We start from the raw sequence: 22,572 nt of genomic DNA on the forward strand, positions 1-22,572 counted from the left end.
CTCGAAAATCAATTTAAAAAACTTAAAAAGAAATACACAAAATCTGTCCTTTTATAAATCAACATTTTACAATAGTGCTGGCTTTTATAAATAAGCAATTTAAGATTTTTGTCTTTAAAAAACAAATTTTAAAATTTGTTTTAAAGATGTCATAAAATCTTTTGGGTAGCTCTAGACATTTTTAGTTCATTAATACTATAAAAGATTAAAAATAAAATTACTTGAAAGTACAAAAAATAGGATAAATTAAGATAGTCCTATGAATTGAATTATTAAATCTTTGCAAAAAATCTGTTAATTTATGTCAATATTTCAATAAATTACTCTTATGTGGAATTCTTCCTTTTGAAATCAGTCATTTCCTAGAAATTGATTTTTTTATGTGATCCTTATATTTTTAAAAAATTTTCTTTAGAAAATTACAGTGATGATTTTGAAGATGAGGAAATTGATGGGCTTTTGACTACTAAAGATGAAGAGACTAATTCCAGAGAAAATTCCAAATCAGAAAAAATAAATGCACCCAAACAGGTATACATTAATTATGTATTTGATAATTTTGAAACTTTTTTATCTGTTATTCAGGCAATAACTTTAGCTGTTATTATTTGGAGAGTTCAAAATATGGAGTTATTTATAGTCTTTTGTTTGTTGTTTGTTTTTTGTTACATGATTCTACCATTTAAATCCTATCTAATAAAATAGTAATATGCAATACCCACAAGTCACATCCACCAACCAATCAGGAGCAAATATGCAAATTAACCCAACCAAGATGGCTGCAGCCATGGAGAGAGCAGGCGGCTTGGGTTTCCCCCAGCAATGGAGGAAGCCAAGCTTTTCACCTGCCCTGGTGGCCCCCGGCCTCCACTCACAGCTACAAAGTTTCAATTATTGAAGATAAATAAATCCCAACAACAATGGCGGCAGCCATGGAACTGGAGAGAGCAGGAGGCTTGAGTTCCCCTGGGTGATGGAGGAAGCCAAGTTTCCACCTGCCTTGGTGGGCCTAGGTCTCCGCTCAAGGCTACAAAGTTTCTATTATAGAAAATAGATAAATCCCAGATACCAGGGCCTCCACTTGGGTCACCAGGGGGCATGGCTGGCCTGCAAACCACCACAGGCCCCTCACCTAGGCCGCCTCATGCCCCAAGGGGACCCCCACCCTGATCTGGGACACCATTCAGGGCAAACCAGCTGGCCCTCACCTGTGCATCAGGCTTCATATCCTATCTAATAAAAAGATATGCAAATTGACCATCACTCCAACACACAAGATGGCTGCCCCCATGTGGATACAAGATGACCAGCAGGGGAGGGCTGTTGGGAGGGACCAGGTCTGAAAGGGAGGGCAGTTGTGGGTGATCAGGCCAGTAAGGGAGGGCAATTGGGAGGGACCAGGCGTACAGGGGAGGGCAGTTGGGGGTGACCAGGCCTGCAGGGAAAGGTGATTAGGGGTGACCAGGCCTGCACGGGAGGGAAGTTTGGGGCAAACATTCTGGCAGGGGAGTGGTTAGGGGGTGATCAGGCTAGCAGGCAGAAGCAGTTAGGGGCAATTAGGAAGGCAGGCAGGTGAGCATTTGGGAGCTAGCAGTCCTGGATTGTGATCCAGCAGTCCAGTAGGATAGGGCCTAAATGGACAGTTGGACATCCCTCAAGGGGTCCCAGATTGGAGAGGGTGCAAGCTGGGCTAAGAGACATACACCCCCGTGCATTAATTTTGTGCACCTGGCCTGTAGTCTTTAATAAAATTCCATCAAAGATTATGTCATTATATGCCATGATTAGGTTTCTACAAACAACTTTGCTTTCTGCGTACAAATCAGTGTCAATGAAATAAAAAATAAAACTATACTAGGCAGAGAACTTTATTAACCTTTTCAAACTTTATTCCCAAACTTTTTCAGCTTAATTAGTTGCAAAGAATGATTTATGTATAAGCAAAAACTGAAAAGAGCTGCTATGTCCAGGGGCCTTGGGCTAACAAATATTAGAGATCTAGTTTTATCAGATCCATAAACAAATTTGAAAAAGCAGTCATAATATAAAATAGCAGCTCCCAGAAACTTCTTCAAGGTTATCTTCTTCAGAAGTTGACTCAGTTCAGTTTGCTTCATTCTTGGAAGCCTCATCAAAATTCTCCACAAGATCTGAAACTTCATCATCACCACCCCCTCCAGTAGTAATGGCGGTTTTCCATCTACAGATTATTTGGGCAGAGCTTCAGCCAGTCTCCTTAAACTAGTCGGACTGTCTGCACCAAGCTGGTGTAAGATGTGGGGTAGCGTTTCTGTCAGCTGCTCTGTCTCAGCATGGCCTGTAATGGTGAAAGTGTCCGCTGCTAGAGATGCCTGAACTTTAGGGTTGTTAAAGTGGATCACTGTTCCTTAGTTTGAAAACGTATTTATCTCTTCAATACCAGAGATATTCTTTACCGCTAACTTCTTTAATAAGAACAAGTTTTTTATCATCTGCTGTAGCTGTTCTGTGAACCACCACCTTCTTTTTACGAGCAGTTCGTTTCTCACCAACGTGCACTTGTGCCTGCAGTTTGGCAAGTTGCTCTTGATTCTTGATAGTTTCTTTTATCTTGTTGGAGAGGAAAGAAACAGGGCTGAGTGGGGGACAAGGGCTGATGCTCAGGGGATCTAGGGCAGACCAGCTGAGGATAAGTGCACACACACGGGGATGCAAGATCAATTCTTTATCGTCTTGCTTATTCTTGTAAAGTTCTACATCTCTTCACATAAAGACATTTCCTTAATGCAGGATGTCAGTGTGGTATAAATCTCAATGAAATATCATGGCAGTTGGTGATAGTCTTAAGGATATCTTTTGGCAAGTAATTTCCTTAAGCTTTAGAAGTTGAAAAATTAATTAAAATCTCAAGTCTAATTTTAAGCAGACATAATAAATTATACTTTTCTAATTGGTAGGTCTTGTCCTTGTGAATACAATAAATACCACTCCTTAGTATTTATAGTGACATTAGTGTCTGCGATCATAAATTAAATTACTCTTCACATTCAACATTGCTTACCAAGATTAGTTAAGGGTACTACAGCATATCGCCTACTTGATATAACTTGCCCTTGAACTATCTAATAGTAACTGGTAGGACAGTTATTATTATGTTGGTCTTGATCTGGACACAGTCTCTTTTGGGACTACATGTAAGGGCTAGATGTTTTTAACGTGTGAAACCATAAACTATCTAAAAAGTAAGGAACCCTTCTGGGTATTTATAAATATTCTTTTCTTAAGAAAATTATCTTATTCTAACCTAGTAATTTGCTTTTGGATATCTGTATCATGTAGCTTGGGTGGAAAAATCCAGGTGACCTTAGAAATACCCCAGAATTAAAGAGATCTGATGAGTATTCTTAGTTTGATGGGGTTTATACTTGGAATATGACAATTATAATATTTTATGAAAAATAAATAGGTTAGTAGAAGGCACAGTGGTGTGCTATATTAAGGAAGGGTAGCCTGCCTTAAAAATATGTTAACCTAAAAGTGGAAACCTAGGAGAGAGTCTTTGGGTAATGATCAAAATAGGAAGGTAATAAAGCTCTGTTATAACAAGACTAGAGGCCTGGTGCACAAATTTGTGCACGAGTGGGGTCTGGCTGACCTGTCCAGATGGGGGGCCAATCAGGGCGGGCCAGCTGGAGAAGGAGGGCGTGGGCAGTTGGCTGGCTGGCCCCACCCCCATTGGGGTGGGGGACTGATCGGGAGCGGGGCCAACGGGGGTATGGGCTGTGAGAAGTTAGGGGGGCCAGTCATGGCCCCAGTGAGGCCGGTTGGCCACCTCAGTGCCCATCATAGTGACTGGTTGTTCTGGTCGTTCCGTTGTTCTGGTTGCTTGGCTCTTATCTATAATAATAAAAGTGTAATATTCTAGTTAGACCCAACATTTTTAGGACAACCTTTCAGATGAAGCAGGGGCTGCAAGGGAAGCCCGGGTCCCAGGTGCCTGCCAGCAGCCAAAGGGAAGACCGGGTCCCTGGTGCCAGAGGGAAGCCAGTGCTGGCAGCCCAGGTGACGGGAGGCCTACTCTTGCGCAAATTTCGTGCATTGGGCCTCTAGTATATATAGGTAATCCTACATACTGCCTATCCAAGGGGAGAATATAGGTGACACTAATTAGAAAAGTTATTCTGAATCTAAGGGAATCCATAATGTTGATGAATTGCAATTGTGTTATCATTTGGTGGCCTACCTTTTTGAAAACTTTCTCTCAAAATGTAGATGAAACCATGAGTATAAGTTATATTTAATCATTAATTCTTAACAATAAGGGAGAAATGCTGATGTTACAATACTAGAAGGAATCTTATATTCTGCAGTTAAAAAAAAAAATCTGAGCAAAGTAGATGAGCAGAGGGCATCTAGATACTTTAAACAAGGCTTTTATGAAGGCCCAAATTAATTACTGGTAATTTGCTAAGATTCTGAAGAAACTTCTATAATTTTTTTCATAGCTACACTCTCTAGTACTGTCGAATTATCATTTGATTGAGGGTGATACATCTAGAAAGAACATTTCCTGATCTTTTCATAATGGAGTAGAGCACTGGCTTTCAAATTTTGTTACTATTTCCATTATCATTTATATAACATTGATATTAAATGATATGATTCTTTTATACCTTTAATTTAGGAAGAAGAGAAAACTGGCATGCTGGCCAATGGTAAATATTGTGTATACTTATGTTTTAGTTTGCAAAAAAAATTGTTCAGCATTTCATCTAAATCTGAATAAACCACTATTTGTGCTTGTTTTTTAATAACTCTAACGAATCAACATTCACAGATTGTCTCAGTAATATGTCTCTTCTGCCTATCTTGAATCCTTCTGTTATATTTAAGAAAATTTCTTTTTTGAAAGCCCAGGACTGAATAGCTTCATTGCTATACTCTACCAAATGTTCAAAGAATCAATACCAATTTTTTAAAAGTCTTACAAAGAACAAGAAGGAATACTTCCAAACTCATTTTATGACACTGAGATCACCTTGATATCAAAATCAGAGAAACATTATGAAAAAATATTCCCATTTAAAATAATATTCAAAAGAATAAAAACTTAAGAATAAATTTAACCAAGGAAGTAATATATATGTACACTGAAAACTACAAAATATCAAAGAAATTGAAGCAGACACAGTAAATGGAAATGTCACATGTACATGATTAGAATTAATATTGTTTTAATGTCCACGCTACCCAAAGTGAACTACAGATAGAGTGCAGTCCCTATCAAAATTCCAATGACATTTTTCAAAAACAATCTTAAAATTCATATGGAACCACAAAAGATCCAAATAGCCAACTCAGTCTTGGAAAAAAACAAAAATGGAGGAATCACATGTACTGTTATTTAACATTTCAAACTGTTACAAAGCTGTAGTAATCAACAGTATGCTATTAGTATTAAAAATAAACATAAATCAATGTAATAGGATAGAATTTCCAGAAATAGAGCTATGTATAAATGGTCAATTTTTGACAAAGACTTTAAGAATACACAGGAAAGAATAGTTGCTCCAGTAAATGGCATTTGGAAAATAGCCATGTACAGAAGATAAAACTGGATCCCTATCCACAACATGTACAAAAATCAATTTGAAATGGATTAAATACTTAAATAATAATATATATTTAGCCTTAAAAAATAAATAAATAAATTCTGCCATTTGAACAACATGGATGAACATGGAGGACATTTAGTTAAGTGTAGTAGGCAGACACAGAAAGACAAATACTATATGATCTCATATGTGGAATCTAAAAATGACAAAAATCATAGCAAGGATAGAATAATGCTTGCCAGGCACAAGATATAGGAAGATGTTGGATAAAGGATGCAAAGTTTTAGTTAATGCAAGATAAAAAATTCTGGAGATTAGTGTGAACTGTAGTTAACAGTACTGTTGCTAAGAGGGGAGATCTCAAGTGTTCTCACCACATGTAAAAACTAAATAAATTTGCTTCATTGTGATAAATATTTCATAAAGTATAAATATATCACATTGTCAAGTGTCGGGTATAGCTTAAGAAAGTTGGTGTATTTGATTTTTCTCAGGCCCTTTACATTCTACATATAAATATACATTAGGTCTATATGTGAACATAGATATGTATGTTAATGTAAACCTACATTTTGTACATAAGGAGAAAATCATGCTCTCTTATTATAGTACATGATTATATATTCTTTATGTGTAAATATCTTTGTTTTTATATGGATTGCCTATGATTAAAATACTTTCTTAAAGGGACCATACAAATTTCTTTATATTCCTAATAATTTTTCTTGTATGTTGTTCTAGTGGTGCTACTTGATTCATTAGATTCTGTTGCAGAGGTCAACCTTGATGAACAAGGTAAAGCAACTACGGTGCCAAAGGTTCTGCCCGAAATAACTGACAACGAAATGACAGGAACAGGTAAAAATGTTTGAAAATTCAATATTTTCTAAATGTGTAATATTTTATGACTAATTGACTTCATTTATACATAATAGATAATAACTATATCTATCTATCTATCTATCAAGCCTAAGCAACTATTACGAACAGAATGACCAGTTTACCAGTCGCTATGATGCGCACTGACCACCAGGGGGCAGACACTCACTGCAGGAATTGCCCCCTGGTGGTGACTGTGGTCCTATAGCCAATCTTTCAAGACCCTAACCCCCTGCCCAGCCAATCTCCCACGGCCCCTCCTCACTAGCCAGCCATCCTCCCGTGGTCCCACTCCCTCGCCCTAATGGCCCCCCTGACCAGCCCCAATGCGGGGGCTGGTTGACCAACCTTCCATTGCCCCTTCCCCTCTCGGCTGACCAACCTCCTGGGGTCCCACCCCCCAGCCCAAACTATAATACAAGTCTACTCAGACCTCTTTTCTAGTCACTGCCATTCTAAGAGTCACCACTATCTTCACTTGTTTCACCCTTTCCGTTTTAAAATATAAATATATAAAAGTCAAAAACTACAACAGAATTTTCCCATCAAGACAAGTTACTCATTTACTTGTTATTACCTGAGTATTCTGCTAGTATTACTGCTGTTTATTTAAGTTCATTTCATTTATGTGCTTTGATAGTAAATCCACTTGCAGAGTTTTCAGTAAGCAGACATGAATTCTTTTAAAAGACCAGTATAGAGCTGTAGTTTTTTCTAATCAGCAATACTTTATACTGTCATGTATGTACAGTATGGCAAGGAAAACTTTGTTCTAAGATATGCATGAAAACACAGCAAGAGGCAAAGTTCTGACTCTGATAGTCTTCAGAATCAGAACTTTGCCTACAATTAAATAAGTGGCACATTTGAGTATTTAAATTACTTCTTTTACAATTTTTAAGTTTTAAAGCACATTTAAAAATGACATTTCAACCAAACATCTGTGGAACACATGATTTTCTCTGAAATACCATGATTTTATAAAATACAATATGAAAACCACTGCTGTAGGTTATTTTAAAAAACTCAAAAATAAAAATAAAAGTATTGCTAAAACTAAAAATTCTTTTGAGATGATCCAAGCAGTTATATAAAGCTATAATTTTTTTGGTATTATTTCTTAAGTGTTCTTGCCTCTAAAATATTTTGATGTCACTTTATGGAATATAGTAGAGTATGAACTTATGGTCATGTACACTTCGATTCTTATTCTCATCCTTGCCAATTATCACTTGGTTGACACTGGACAGTTTATGCTTCCAAACCTGTTTTTCTTTAAAATTAGACCTTGTAATGGTCAGCTGTGGTAACATGTTGTGTAGTACATTGTTAAGATTTAACAAGAAATAACAACTCTGTGGTTGTTAACATTATTATAATTTAATAGTACTAAGTTATAATAAAGAACCTGAAAGTATCTATAATAATAAGAGGGTAATGTGCTAATTAGACTGAGCATCCTTCCAGACATCATTCCGGACGTCCTCCTGGACAAAGCAGGGGCTGGAGGGAAGCCCAGTCTTGGGTCCCAGGTGTCTGTCAGAAGCCGGAAGAGGGAAGCCCAGGTCCCGAGTGCCTGCCAGAGGCTGGGTCCCTGATGCTGGAGGAAGCCAGTGCCAGCAGCTGGGGGAAGGAAGGCCTAATCTTGCACGAATTTCATACATCAGGCCTCTAGTTATAGTATAAATCTGATTAGCTGTGGGCTATTGAATTTACCTGCTACTTCAGAAGTACACTTGAAATTTTCAAATGAGTATCTGAACTTGGGTTAAGAACTGAAAAGATAAGTGAAGTTTCAGTTTTTGTTTTTACCATGCTTCTAGAATTAAGCCGGCTCATATTAGGTGCAGCATTGTCAAAGATCATCTTTTAAAAATAATATGGATGAAATTCTTGTGTTTTATTGAAAAAAAGGTTGGTATTTATAGAAGAGAGTTTTCCCCTAACACCAGTCTTCCATTTGTTTTCATTTGTCCCTCGGGCAGCACCGTACTGTGCTATGGCTGCATGACCGGAGCAGTCACAAGGTGACAGTATTGCTCCACAACCTGATGCATGCCTCTGCAACTCAGCGTTTGACCTGTCTCAACTTTCTTAAGTGGACAAATATAAGCGTTTTATATAAAAATATATGATGATAATAATATATGAAATAAGCTACATAGAATACTCTCCTTTTAATGTAAAAGGCAGACTGGTCAGGCCTTTTCTCATAAAGGGCATGAAAAAAGTTAACTTGTATGACTCTTGAGATATTTTAATATCACTTTGGTAAATTTAGGAGAAAAGTATCCCTCCCTGCTCTGTTTCCTGAGCAGCACCTAATACCTCTCTATCCTCTACTTTTAATTTGTAACTTTTAGGTCATTTGTTTTTCTGCACATTTGTTCTCCTGTTTCTTTAAAGCCTTGAACCTCTTCTTTCGGAAACCTCATACCTGATAAATTAGGTATGATCATTCAGTACCGCTGTGCTATTTACCCTTGGGGTAATTTCTTTTATATACTGGTATATCTGCAGATACTTAAGTATTTAGGATATTTCTGTAGAGGAGAAAAGAAACACCTTTGCCTTTTTTTCTTTCTTCATAAAGATCAATTCTCTTCTTTAGTCATGCTACTCAGTGTGACAGATGGTTAGGGGAAGAGTTAGGCTTACTTAATAGGCAAGATCTTTTTCAAGTCCTATTTAAAAATCCCTGCCACTTGTCACTTAACTGTTCACAATTCTGCTCTAAGTATCCCTCCTTTTTGTTTTAATTTTTTTTAATTATATTTTTATTGATTTCAGAGAGGAAGGGTGAGGGAGAAAGAGAAACATCAATGATGAGAGAGAATCATTGATCTATTGTCTCATGCATGTCTCCTACTGGGGATTAAGCCTGTTGTGATGTATATTGGTAGGCCCATAACTATATATTACCTAGTTTTGTACTTAACTCTGTAATGTCATCATTGTCCTATGTCTTGTTCATCATTCTTCTCAGATTAAGAGATGACATTAGTGTAATATATATTTCTCATGTAATTGTGGGATTATACTGGAGATTACATTAATTTTAACAGGTGTTTCTTTTGGACAAAGCAATAGTGATATTGAAGCTCTTCATCAGGCTTATTGTCATATAGCCCATTCCGTGGCCCATTCCTTGGGAGATCTTGATAAACAAAATATTGAGACTACTGCCATGGAAAATGTCAAGAGCTCAGAGAAAGATCATACTCAAGAAAATGAGGAGTCCTCCAAAAACATCTCTACTACGGAATCTGGTAAAAGCTTATTTAAGATCCTCTCTGAACAGTTTCCAATTTAGTGTAATTTGGACACAATTTTCTGTAGTGATTATTTCTCAATCTCTGAGTTTATTTTAAACAGTTTGTTCAAGTGAAATCTGGAAGTCAGTGGTTTAACTATAAAGTTAGAGGTGAACATGGGATAAAATTTCAGTTTCTTTTCTAATCTGCTTTGACTAAATTAAGAAATTACTGAATTGTTTTCACATTTTTTAATCTTTTCCATGAACATAGACTAAAGTTATTTTTTAAATAGAGAACAGTATTTAGGAATCAACTAAATACATATTTAGCAAAAAAAAAAAAAGTGTACATGACTCTACCAAGATACATATATTTGAGACTTGTATATCTATGCATTAAATATATAATTACATATATTTCAAATATAACTATCAAAGGAAATTGTCTTGGTACGGGAAGTTTACAGTGGGTTTCTTGTATGAGTCATTTTGTTAACTAGTATGTCAATTGGAGAAAAAGTAATTTTGTTGATATGAGACATAAAATTAAGCAAGTGACCTAACATTTATAGTTGCTATTTTAACATTTTTCCCTCTTAGATCTGCCCACAGTAGAGGAACTGATGAAAACTATTAGAATAGATTCCTTTGGTATCAGTGGTTTGGAATTACAATCTGTAAGGTATGTGTTCTTTTAATTGGATTGTGCAAGTTATTTGATTGTTCATTGTTTTGTCTGGAAAATTGTAGAATCATTTTTCTACATTATCATTCCTAGTGAATGATTAATGTGTAACTTGTATGTGTCTATGTATGAGCCACTGCTCTCTTCTTTTTAAATTACTTTTTACTCAATTAATTCATCAAAATTCTCCTAGTGCTAAAATAAGAAAATAATAGATAAGTGCCATTAAGTAGTCTTAAAGCTTTTTATTGAAAAAATATAATTTCTTCAGCTTTAAGTAGCTCAGGGACAGTTGATTTTGAATGAAGGGATGGAAAATGAATTTTATTCTATATATGAGTCATAGATCTTTTTGTTTATAAGCCAGTTAGTTTTATAATTAGTTGTAGACTGGCCATCATCTCACAGGATGAGTTTGGACACAAGAGAAGTGGACTTGGAGAAAATGCTCCCGCTCTTGTACAGAATAGCACATCACAATAACCTCATCATGAAACAACTTTGCATTTGTGTGTCACTTAGAGTGTCAGATCCATTATCTCATGTGCTTTTAGAACAAGTAGGACAGGCATCCTTAGTCCCCATCATTCAAGTGATGAAACTACAATAAAGTCACTTCAGTCATGAGCTGTCACAGCAACTGGATGATGATGATAATGACGATGATGACAACCAGTATTTTTATCATATATTCACTGTGGGCCAAGTGCTATGCAAAGTTCTTTACATACACTATTATATTTAATCTTAACAGCAACTCCATGAAGTTTATTCCATTATTATCTTCATTTCATAAGTAAGAACACTAAACCTTAAAGGATACAAAGGAAGTCCATGTGTTTAACCATTTACATTATCACATCTGTGATGTCCACGAAATATGTCTGTGAAAAGTCTATTCATTCATTTATATTTTAATAAACACCTTTTGAGCCCCTTGTATTACATCTTCATCATGGAAATCCACTTGCAGTGATTTCTTGGCCTTGTTTCTACATTTACATTAGTTGAGCAAAAATGATACAGTAAAACTTACACTAAAACCCATCTACTTGCATGCTAAGTCTCGTATTCTTCCACTGATCTTCATAGTGACTGGTTGGTCTGCCGCTCCATCTATTTGCATATTAGCCTTTTATTATATAGAATTACAGAATTAAATTACCTAATTGACCATGATTAAATAACTTGAAAATAACAATATCCATAATTGGAGTCCCCATAATATGCTGATCTTTAACAACATTTAGAACATCTCAAGGGACATTTTCCATATTTTTTTAAATCTAATGGTCTGAAATGTTACATTGCATTTAACTGTTTTAAACCACAGGAATTATTTTATTTCAAAATCCTTGTGACTTTTACTTGAAAAATTTTCCTTCACTGTGTTGAAATGTATGCCTTTTAACATTTATATTCTGTACCTCATTGACATATGTAAATTATGATTGCTTCTTTAGTTTCTTCTAGACATGTATAAAATGCTTTTTCTGCTACAAATGCATGTTGACCTTATAAGTATAGTTAAACAATATATTATTAAAAATTCACATAGAAATTTATATTTTATTTTTTCTTATACAAAAGCAATCTTAGTCTTGTTTGGCTTGGCTTTCCTTTGAAGTAGGCCTCAGAATCATTCATGTTTTCCCTTATACTGCATTAACATTATTATTTAAAAATCAAAACTATTATACGATACTATGTGAGTATGCTCTATTGACCAGAATTGTAAATAAGGTGTTGCATATTAATTACCTAATTTGAATAATTATACATATTAAATATGTATGTATATAAATAGTGTGTGTTAATAAAACTGATATTTGAGGAGTCATGGAGTATATATGCTCTGTGTCCTATTTTGTTTTACAGCTATAAAAACCAGGCTGGTAGTAAAGAAACTGAATTCATAAGCCCCTTACCCCTTAAGATGAAGCCAAATGTGTCTCAAGAGCTACAACATGTGAACCAATTATTTGACAAAAATGAAGAGAATGTGGTTTTACAAAAGACAACAAATGAAAGTATAGAAAATTGCTGCCCCATAGTAAATACTACAGAAGAATGTATAGATAAAATGTACCTTGACATTTTGCGGAAAAAATTATCTGTTGCTCCTTCAGTGTTACCTCAGGAGGACAAAATAAAGAAAGTAAGTGTTTATAATTAAATTAATTTGACATATTGATAAATGAAGGTATATAAAATTATATAAGTGTTCTTGATACATAAGTACTTCTTAAGTTTATAGGATTGATTACTTAACCAATCTCCACATAGATCCTGGATATTAGTGAGCAATATTTGTTAAAATAGCCTGCAGTCCCCAAATTTAAAGTACCTCTAAGGCATTAGCTTTCTATTAAAGGCCATCATTTATTTGATTAATTTTTTTTAATAAGTATAGTCTAGCATTTGAGTAGCATAATAAAATAAAGTTTATTCGTCATTCTAGTGCTTTTCATTTAATCTTTCCAGTAGTCTGTTCTGCAAGAGTAGGTTAAGTTGGCATTTCATATCAATGCTATCAGAAATTTTTGAGAAACTTGTATTTCATTGTTCCTTTTTCCTGTACCCTTGATCTATTCTGATTTATAGATTCATGATTCCAATATTTTTACTTTATAATTTGGAATTATGTGTTTATCATAAACTATCTCGCGTTTTTTGTGTGGAATAAGGCAGTGTATGAAAAATTTTTTTTAATCTTGAGAAATCTGGAGGAAAAAGTAAATAAAATTTGTCTTTTCAAAATATGTTCTCATCTTCGTGTTAATTCTCATAATTACACATACTGCTTTCTGGTAGGCTTATTTTGTATTTTGCTTTGTTTCACTCCCAACTTAAAGATGTGCTGCAAAATATGAGAATTCTGATGACTTGGACTTAGGGAATTTTAATGTAGTGGTTTGCCTTTAGCAAACTATGCTATTTAGTAATCACTATGATTTTGCCATCTGTTAATTCTTCATTTTCAACTATAGTTGAAATTTATTTAAGTACTAAAGAGTTTGTACTTGTTATATGCAGACTTTTAGATCTCAACTCAGTTCTGGAGAAGGGGCTGTAATTGATAAAGAAGTACCATACAAGAAAGCCAGAAGTGCGCCTCCTTTACTTAAAAGAAAGCCCCAGAGTGGTGTATATGCATCAGTTAGGAGCTCGGGCTATGGAAAACCCAGTTCACCATGTAAGACTTCTACTCTTGAAAAGAAAACTTCAAAGGACATGATGAAAAGCAAAAACTTGAAATCCATTCTCACCTCAAATCAAGGAAGAAAAAAAGGTCATCATTATATACTCTTTTCATAATAGAGTTCTGTTTTTTATACAGTTGACCCTTGACCGTGAGTTTGAACTTCGCAGATTCACTTATATGTGAAATTTTTTCACTGTAAATGTACTTTCCTTATGATTTTCTTAATAACATTTTCTTCTCTATAGTTTATTCTAAGAATACAATATGTATTATATATAACATACAAAATATGTGTTGACTTTAAGTTATCAGTAAGGCTTCTAGTCAATAGTAGTCTACTTGTACGTAAGCTTTTGGGGAGTAAAGTCATGTGAATTTTCAACTGCATAGAATAGGGGTGTCGAACTCAATCAGAGAAGGGGCCAAAATCTAAAATCCAGCCTAAATCGCGGGCCGAATGGTTTACTGAACAGTCATAAACTGTCATTGTGATGGAAACGCAGCGGAGTGCAGTGATGACAGCGCGGTGCGGGCCACATTGCAAGGCCTGGCAGGATGGATTTGGCCCGCGGGCCTTGTGTTTGACACATGTGGCATAGAAGGTTGGCACCTCTAACCCCTGAATTGTTCAAGGGTCACCGATAGTGTATTATTTAACCTTCCTTGTTCCTTACTTTTCCTGTTTCCTTCTCCCCTTCTGTGAACTTTCCTTATTCACAGAAAAGAATTCACTTTAAGTACACATTCCATTTCTGAAAGATTCAATTTATAGAAGGTTTTTCATCATTACTTCTGGGTTTTCCTGAATGATACCCAGAAAATATGGGATGTGAATATTATAAGATAGGAAAGTCAAACCTCCTGATCTGGTTGGCTCTGATATAGCCAGTGTTTACTAGAGCTATAAATTCAAAATGCAAATGGTTACCTACAAATAAAGGTTTAAACATTGTCACGACATTAGTTCAGAATAGACTTGGAGAGGCAGGATATTTTATTTATAATATATTGCATATTTTATACATCACAGTGCTTTTATTTCCTAATGTAGTCATTTATATTGACAGTTGGAAAGGGTAATTTTTAACTTGGAACCAATGCAACTATTAAAGAGAAATGTTCAGGTCACAGAAATATTTCTGCTGCCTTTAGACTCCAGTGGAAAAGGCAGAGTAATAATAGAGCCAGAAACATTTTGGCCCTTCCTTTGTTGTTAAATTATATAAGTAGGTGAGTGATTTCATCATTGTAATATTGTGATAGTTGTCCAAGAACTGACCTCATTGGAAAAATTATTTCCAGCTTCAAGTACCTTCCCCTGCCTTTCCTTACAGCTATTCATTTCAGGACCACTTTGACTGTATAGGCATGTCTCATTTTATTGGGCTTCACTTTATTGAGCCTCACAGAAGTTATGTTTTTTACAGGTGGAGGGCAAGACCCTCCACCAACACAAAGATTACAACTCACTTTATTGTAATACTCACTTTATTACAGTGGTCTGGAGCCAAACCCACAGTATCTCCAAGGAATGCCCATCCTATATAATAAAAGGCTAATATGCAAGTCGACCGAATTATGGAATGATCGGTAGCTATGACATGCACTGACCACCAGAGGGCAGACACTCAATGCAGGAGCTGCTTCCTGGTGGTCAGTGCACTTCCACAGGAGAGCGCCACTCTGCCAGAAGCCAGGCTCATGGGTGGTGAGCACAGTGGTGGTGGTGGGAGCCTCTCCTGCCTCAGTGACATGTCTGACTGCTAGCTTAGGCCCGTTCCTCAGGGTGAGTGGGCCTAACCATTAGTCGGACATCCCCCGAGACTACAAGAGAGGGCAGGCTGGGTTGAGGGGACCTTCTCCTCTCACTCCCCCTTCCCCCTGCAAATGCACGAATTTCATGCACTGGGTCTCTAATATTTAAATGTTTTTATGCATCAAAGACTCTTCTGTCTTCATGGATATGTTTTCACTGTAGTAACCTGTGCATATTAGATGGAAAGACTAGGGCTGGTCTGTGTCAGATTGAAGGAGAATAGCAATAGAGGTTGATTATTCTTGAGAGGAAGGAATATGATTCTGTTGGATTAACGTAAGCACATTCCTGTTCCTAATCTAGGAACCTCTATTCCCTTCCCCTCAGTAGTCTTTTGTGTTCTCTTTCATCTTGCTTTTGTGTGGAACATTTGCTTGAAATGTTATCATCTACTCAGTTAACAATTAACCATTCATTGGATCTAGTACTTAATATTAAGAAAAGATTCTTGGGATGTTTATCAAATTTTAGAATCATCAAGAAGAGTATAAAAATTTTCATTGATGTTTCAGTATTCATTTTGTACTTCAGGGAGGAAGAAAATGAAATTTTGTTTTTAATATTATTATATTTATTTTAGATTAGCCCTAAACATTTTTGAAGTTTACTTTATCCAAATTTATTCATTTAACAAATATTTTTTCAGCACCTTACCTTGGTCCAGGCACTGATAGATACACCAGTAAACAAAATGGGCAGAAAACCTCCCCTCCTCAATTTTCTGAAACTTCTCATTGGATGAGGAGAAATAGACATTTAACAACAAGCATAATAATTAGTAAATGATATTATGAGCTAAGGAAAAGAAAAAGTAGAGCAACAGTGTCAGCGGTGGAGTACGGCAGGTCAGTTTTAGACAAGCTGGAGTAGGCCTCCTTGAGAAAGGTATTTGAATAAGGATTTGTGGGAGGAAAGGGAATTGCCACGTGGATATTTGGGAGTAGCATACTCCAAAAAGAAACAGCCAGTGAAACGGTCTGAAAGTAGGGAGGAATGCCTGGCATGTTCCAGGAACCTCATAGAAGCCTCATGTGGCCAAAGCAGAGTGAACAAAGAGGGTGGGTAGTAGGAGATGAGATCAGAGAGGTAGAGGCAGGCATACATAGGTATTCCGAGGGCATTTTAAAGACTTCTAATTTTACTGTGAGTGAAAAGGTGAGCCACTAAAAAGTTTTGAGCATGGGAGTGACCTATCTGACTTATCCTTTAGACAGATTTCTCTGGCTGCTGTGTTACAGACCATATACATACATACATAGGGGACTGGACGAATGTTTTAGGGATCCAGGCTAGAAGTAATGGGGTTTGAACCAGCTGGTGTCAGTGCAGGTAATGAGAGGTGGTTAGATAGGATTACATTTAGAAGACAGAAACAAAAATCTAAAATACTTGTTTGAGGTTTAGAAAGAGGAGTCATGGATGATGCCAATGTTTCTGGCTTAAAAAAACCATAAGAAGAGTTACTATCCAGCTGGGTGAGGAAGCCAAGAGTAGAGGAGATGTTGGAGTGTAGAGAAGATCAGGCATCTAGCTGTTTATTGTTTGGGGATGTCTGTTCTGTATGCAAGTGGAGATGACTAAGAGGCAGTTAGAAAAGTCTGGAGTTCAACAGGGAGGTTTGGACTGAAGATATAATTTGGGAGATGTTAAAAATATTTTTTTTAAGCCATGAGACTGATAAAGATTTTCAAGAGAGGGAGCATAGTTAGAGGGGAAAAAGCCAACCAAGGCCTGAACAAACATTAAGATGTTAGGGATAGGATGAGTAACAACAAAGAAGAGAGTGAGGTTGGAGGAAACCTGAGTATGTGGGATCCAAGTGAAGAACATGCATAAAGGAGAACTGATCTGCTCCATCAACCTCTGCTGGGAGAAAAAGATGAGGACTGGCAGCTAGCCCTTGGGATTAGCAAGGAGGAGGCCATCAGTAAGTTCGGCAAGTATTTTCCATGGATATGTGGCTGTAAAAGGCAAATAGGAGTGGAATTGGATATTTCCAGTTATAGACCACCCTGGAGAAAGGATATAAAAGGCAGGGGAAATGGTCAGAAGCTGTCATGCAAGTAGAGTCAAGAGAAGCCTTTATTTTTGTTTTGCTTTGTGTGGGGTGTTTTTTGTTGTGTGTTTTTTTTTAATAAGGTATTATATGTATATATATCTTACCATTGGCCCCCCCCACCCCACTCCCAAACATGCCCTCACCCCCAAGCATTTTGCATCTGTTGGTTATGCTTGTATGCATACAAGTCCTTCAGTTGATCTCTTATCTCCCCCACCTCTCCCTAACCTTCCTGCTATAATTTGACCATCTGTTTGATGCTTTACTGTCTCTGTTCCATCTTCTGTTCAACGGTTTATCATGTTATTATCCATAAATGAGTGAGATCATGTGTTTTTATTTCATTGACTGGCTTATTTCACTCAGCATGATGTTCTCCAATTCCATCCAGATTGCTGCAAATGGTGAGAATTCCTTCTTTTTTATGGCAGCATAGTATTGCATTGTGTAGATGTACCATAGTTTTCTGATCCAGTCATCTGTTGATGGGCACCTAGGCTGTTTCCAAATCCTAGCTATTGTAAATTGTGCTGCTATGAACATAGGGGTGCATATATCCTTTCTGATTGGGGTTTCTAGTTTCTTAGGATATATTCCTGGGATTGAGATTACTGGGTCAAATGGGAATTCCATTTTCAGTTTTTTGAGGAAACTCCATACTATTCACCGTGGTTGCACCAGTCTGCATTTCCACCAGCAGTACACGAGTTTTCCTTTTTCTCCAGAATTTTTAGGGGTGTCGAACTCAATCAGAGAAGGGGCCAAAATCTAAAATCCAGCCTAAATCGCGGGCCGAATGGTTTACTGAACAGTCATAAACTGTCATTGTGATGGAAACGCAGCGGAGTGCAGTGATGACAGTGCGGTGCGGGCCACATTGCAAGGTCTGGCGGGACGGATTTGGCCCGCGGGCCTTGTGTTTGACACATGTGCTCCAGATCCTCGACAATACTTGTTTGCTTTGTGGATGATAGCCATTCTGACAGGTGTGAGATGGTACCACATTGTTTTGATTTGCATCTCTCGGATAATTAATGACTTTGAGCATGTTTTCATTTGCCTTCTGTCTTCTTTTGAAAAGATTCTATTTAGGTCCATTGCCCATTTTTTTATTGGATCATTTATCTTCCTATTATGAAGTTGTATAAGCTGCCTGTAGATGTTTTTAATCGAAGAAATAGTATAAATTGTATGTTTCTGCTTTTTGGAAAGATTCAGTAAATAAGAAAACATTCATGATGGAGAAAGGGAGAAGAATTGCCAGAGCAGTGTCCTTGAGTAGAGGAGCAGTAATGGGATCTGGTGAACATTCAGAGGGTTGGCTTTAGATAGGACATGGGCCGTTCATCTGTGGAAGCAGATAGGAAGGGGGAGGCTGTGGGTACAGATGCTAGTAGGTGGGGAGAAATGGTGAGAGAATGTGGATTATTTCTTCTGATTGCTTTCATTTTCTCTGATAAATAAAATGCAGTGTTATTAGCTGGCAGTGAGGATAGGTCAGGGGAATTGGAGGAGGGAGGAGAGATGTGAAAGAGTTAACTTAAATCATTAGATTGCCATCAGCATAAAGTGTCTACTTCAAGTATCGTGTTTCCCCGAAAATAAGACATCCTCCAAAAATAAGACCTAGCGCATGGAAAGATAAGACATCCCCTGAAAATAAGACCTAGCACAACTTTGGGGAAAAAATTAATATAAGACACTGTATATTTTCGGGGAAACAGGGTAGGTGATCATGAATTTAAATTGCAACAGGGTAGAGGGTGTGTGTTTGTCTATTTATGTGTGCACAGCCCATGTTTTGCTGCATTATTGCAGGTGTAGTTGTATAGCTGAATTTACCAGGAGGAGTGTTTTTTGCCAAATGTGTATAATACAATGAACTAAGAGGGCATTAAGAAGGTAATGAAGGAAAAAAGGACATTAAGGGCTGTGAACAGTTAGAAAAAGGTAGATTCAACAAACTGAGTCCTAATGGAATGGAAGATAGCGTCTCCATTTTGGAATTATTTTGATTGGTTTCTTATTTGACTGAATTTTCGTAATTGTTTTTTTCAAGAAGGGCTCATGGGTTCCAAATTCTGTTTTCATGCTTGAATTTTTATCTAAATACATTTCTTTTATGTATAAAGAGAGAAAATACTGTCCGCATATTATTGGAAAATAATTACTTAACGAAATAAAAATTAAGAACTTAGGGAGAATTCTGGTGTAAAAGCAGTGACTGACTACACCTTGAACAAGATCCACCTGTCCGTCTTGGCTGCCCTGTCCTAGGGAGAATCACCATCCCAGCAAATCACAACCCAGTCATTTGCCACATTCATGGACCTTCAGTGATCTGGAGGGATTAGGGTCTGCTTTTCTAATGACTCAATTTCTTACAGAGTACTTTAAGAAATTTCTCCAGAAAACCTAAATCAAATAGTCCAGTTAAACATGATTACTACTGTAAGGAAAATGTCTAAAAAGATTGCAATCTTTAAGTGAGGTACTATTGGTAAACTGTTTCTTCTTTAGACTTTTCTTTTTCACATCTTTAATAACCATGCATTTCAAATTCTTCATTCTTAGAGAAGGCAGCAATTTTTAACAATATGCCGTAAGGATTTTAAAATTTGTAATACCTGACTATTTATCAGGGGCCACTGACTTCTTTTCCCTGGGATTGTCAAATTAAAAAAATGACAATAGCCAACAAAATAATAGCTATCCAGTGTCAGTGAATCAAATATTTGTGTCAGATAGGCAAAAAATATACCGTTTCCCCGAAAATAAGACAGAGTCTTATAATTTTTTCTCCCAAAGTTACGCTAGCTCTTATTTTCAGGGGATGTCTTAACTTTCCATGCGCTAGGTCTTATTTTCGGAGGATGTCTTATTTTCGGGGAAACAAGGTATTTGTGTGTGTGCACAGAAATTTAGTTTATGTGTGCCATAAGATAAAGGCTGAAAATCACTGCTTTGAATATGGACTTCAAGATCTTTTATATGTATTTCCCTTAATTTTTTTTTATTATTAACTGAATTTATTGGCCTTATAATCATTTCTACTGTTTGGGATTTACATGATACTTAAAAGCTGAAAATTTGACCTGATTCTACAGTAACTACTTTTTTTTTCTAATTGAATATATATTATCTGGGTATTAGAGCAGTATTATATCTTTTAAAATCGGTTTTGACTAGCTGTTATCAAGTTCTCATGCTATTTTTATTATTTCATTAATACTATGATATCTTGATACTGTACTTATAAAAAGTTTGTTTTAAAAGTACACTTAATTTCCACCAGTATTTCATAAAGTTATTAGCCGCTCTTTAATTGTTTAGATATTCTTACTTAGTGCTGTGAACTTAAAAAAAGATTTAAGGTAGCAAAACCTGACATTATTACATTTATTAACTCCATTTGTCATTTGACATGAATCTTAGGTCTATTAACCTTCTGTGTCAAATTGAGTAGAATGTTGATTATGGGCAACAGTTCTGAGTTTAGTGTTTTATACATCAGTCTTTTTAAGATCCTATTTATCTTATTGTTATGTAATTGCTCAATTTGACTGAATTTTCATAATCCATTGTTTTTGGATTGCACATTCAACATTGTTTGCATTTGTGGTGTTTTTATCTCTGTCTTCAATATTTAGAAATCTTATCTGAAACAAAACTTAAGCCTGCTGCATTCGGTAAACCAGTTCCCAAAACTTCAAGTTGCCTGGCTACTCCTAAGAAGTCTGAAGATGCTACAGAAATTGGTTCCTGTGTTCATTTTCAAAATGTAGGTATTAAATTTTAAAACAATATTCATTATGTTTTTATGTTCTAAAATCATATTAAAACCAAATTATAAGTAATTAAGTATATGAAACTTTTTTGCTTCAAGTGTTCACTCTTATTGAACAGGTATTGCTTTTCTTATTAATTAGAACATTATTAACCTTGTCATTTTATTTTGTCATTTTATTCTTTGTGGGGTTTTTGTGTGTCTTTGAATCTTATATGTAAAACTATAACAAAGTAATGCTTTTATTTAAAAGGATTCTTCAGGATATCGTGATGGGAACATGGACACAGAATCAATTATGTTTAAAAGAGTTCAGGAAGCAGAGGAAAAATGGAGGGGTGCACAAGCCTTAATTGAGCAAATTAAAGTCACATTCTCCGAAAAAGAGAGAGAGTTAGAAAATAAGGTGGAAGAACTAAAAAGACAACAGGAAAAGGAACTCTTCAAATTGAGTCAGGACAATTATATTCTTCAAACCAAGGTACTAGACACATCGTTCTATTCTTTTTTATTGGTCAAAATAAATGCATTGTCACCTTTTTTTCCTTTGGGCTTTTTGGCTTGATGTATTTGCTGAATAAAAAACATAAGCATAGTTCCTGAGAATGCCGACTTACACAGGAGTCTAATTCCATTGAGTGGGGATCAAAATACATATATTATTAGCTCATTTTGATATTTTTCTTCTTTTAGCAGTCCTCTTTAAACTAAATCCCTTAGTTCAGCAGTCTCCAATCTTTCAGACCTCAGGGATCACCATTGGCAACCACTGCCTTAGTTCTCTGTGACCTTCAAAGAAGGTCAGTTCAGAAAGAACTGCTATAGAAGATCAAAATAAAGAGAATGGCACTCTGTAGCATTTGAGTTACTTCTATTTCAGAACCATCAGCATAAAACGATACTAATGATTTAAATGTAGTTGGTGTTATGTTAATTCTACCATGGTTATAAAACTGTTATTCTTTCTCACTTCATCATTTCTTTCCCCAAATAAAACAATTTCATTTTCTCAAGTTAAATAGCTTTGGAGAAACAAACAAAAAACAAAGGTGGTTACATGTTGGAGAAACAACCAATCCTGTCACTGAAGAAAAATTGAAGCAAATCCAAAAAGAAATACAAGAACAAGAGACACTTCTTCAAGGATACCAACAGGTATGGTGGTTCTTCAGCACATACTGAGGTTGTTCTTGTGATCCTCTGATTGTAGAAACAAGGTATATTAAAATATTTTATTTAACAGGTAATGGGAATTCTGGCAAATACGAGGAAGTGATAATTTGACTAGTCT

At 36.0% G+C, this 22,572-nt stretch overlaps 1 protein-coding gene and 1 pseudogene across 4 annotated transcripts in view; one reads left to right on the plus strand and one right to left on the minus strand.

The window, feature by feature from the left end:
• CEP162 (centrosomal protein 162) overlaps positions 1–22,572 on the plus strand; it is a 65,277-nt gene that overhangs the window by 14,663 nt on the left and 28,042 nt on the right. For all 4 annotated transcript variants that reach the window (XM_045572762.1, XM_036414479.2, XM_045572763.1 and 1 more), the window contains 10 exons: positions 416–531; positions 4,664–4,694; positions 6,336–6,452; positions 9,539–9,742; positions 10,330–10,411; positions 12,293–12,572; positions 13,451–13,706; positions 21,145–21,275; positions 21,535–21,762; positions 22,296–22,436. In XM_045572762.1, the coding sequence (XP_045428718.1) occupies positions 416–531; positions 4,664–4,694; positions 6,336–6,452; positions 9,539–9,742; positions 10,330–10,411; positions 12,293–12,572; positions 13,451–13,706; positions 21,145–21,275; positions 21,535–21,762; positions 22,296–22,436 (1,586 nt within the window). The remainder of the gene's footprint in view (positions 1–415; positions 532–4,663; positions 4,695–6,335; positions 6,453–9,538; positions 9,743–10,329; positions 10,412–12,292; positions 12,573–13,450; positions 13,707–21,144; positions 21,276–21,534; positions 21,763–22,295; positions 22,437–22,572) is intronic.
• On the minus strand, positions 1,872–3,067 carry LOC123651347 (annotated as a pseudogene).

This window comes from Pipistrellus kuhlii, unplaced genomic scaffold, assembly GCF_014108245.1.
Source record: "Pipistrellus kuhlii isolate mPipKuh1 unplaced genomic scaffold, mPipKuh1.p scaffold_m20_p_5, whole genome shotgun sequence".
Classification (NCBI taxonomy): domain Eukaryota; kingdom Metazoa; phylum Chordata; class Mammalia; order Chiroptera; family Vespertilionidae; genus Pipistrellus; species Pipistrellus kuhlii.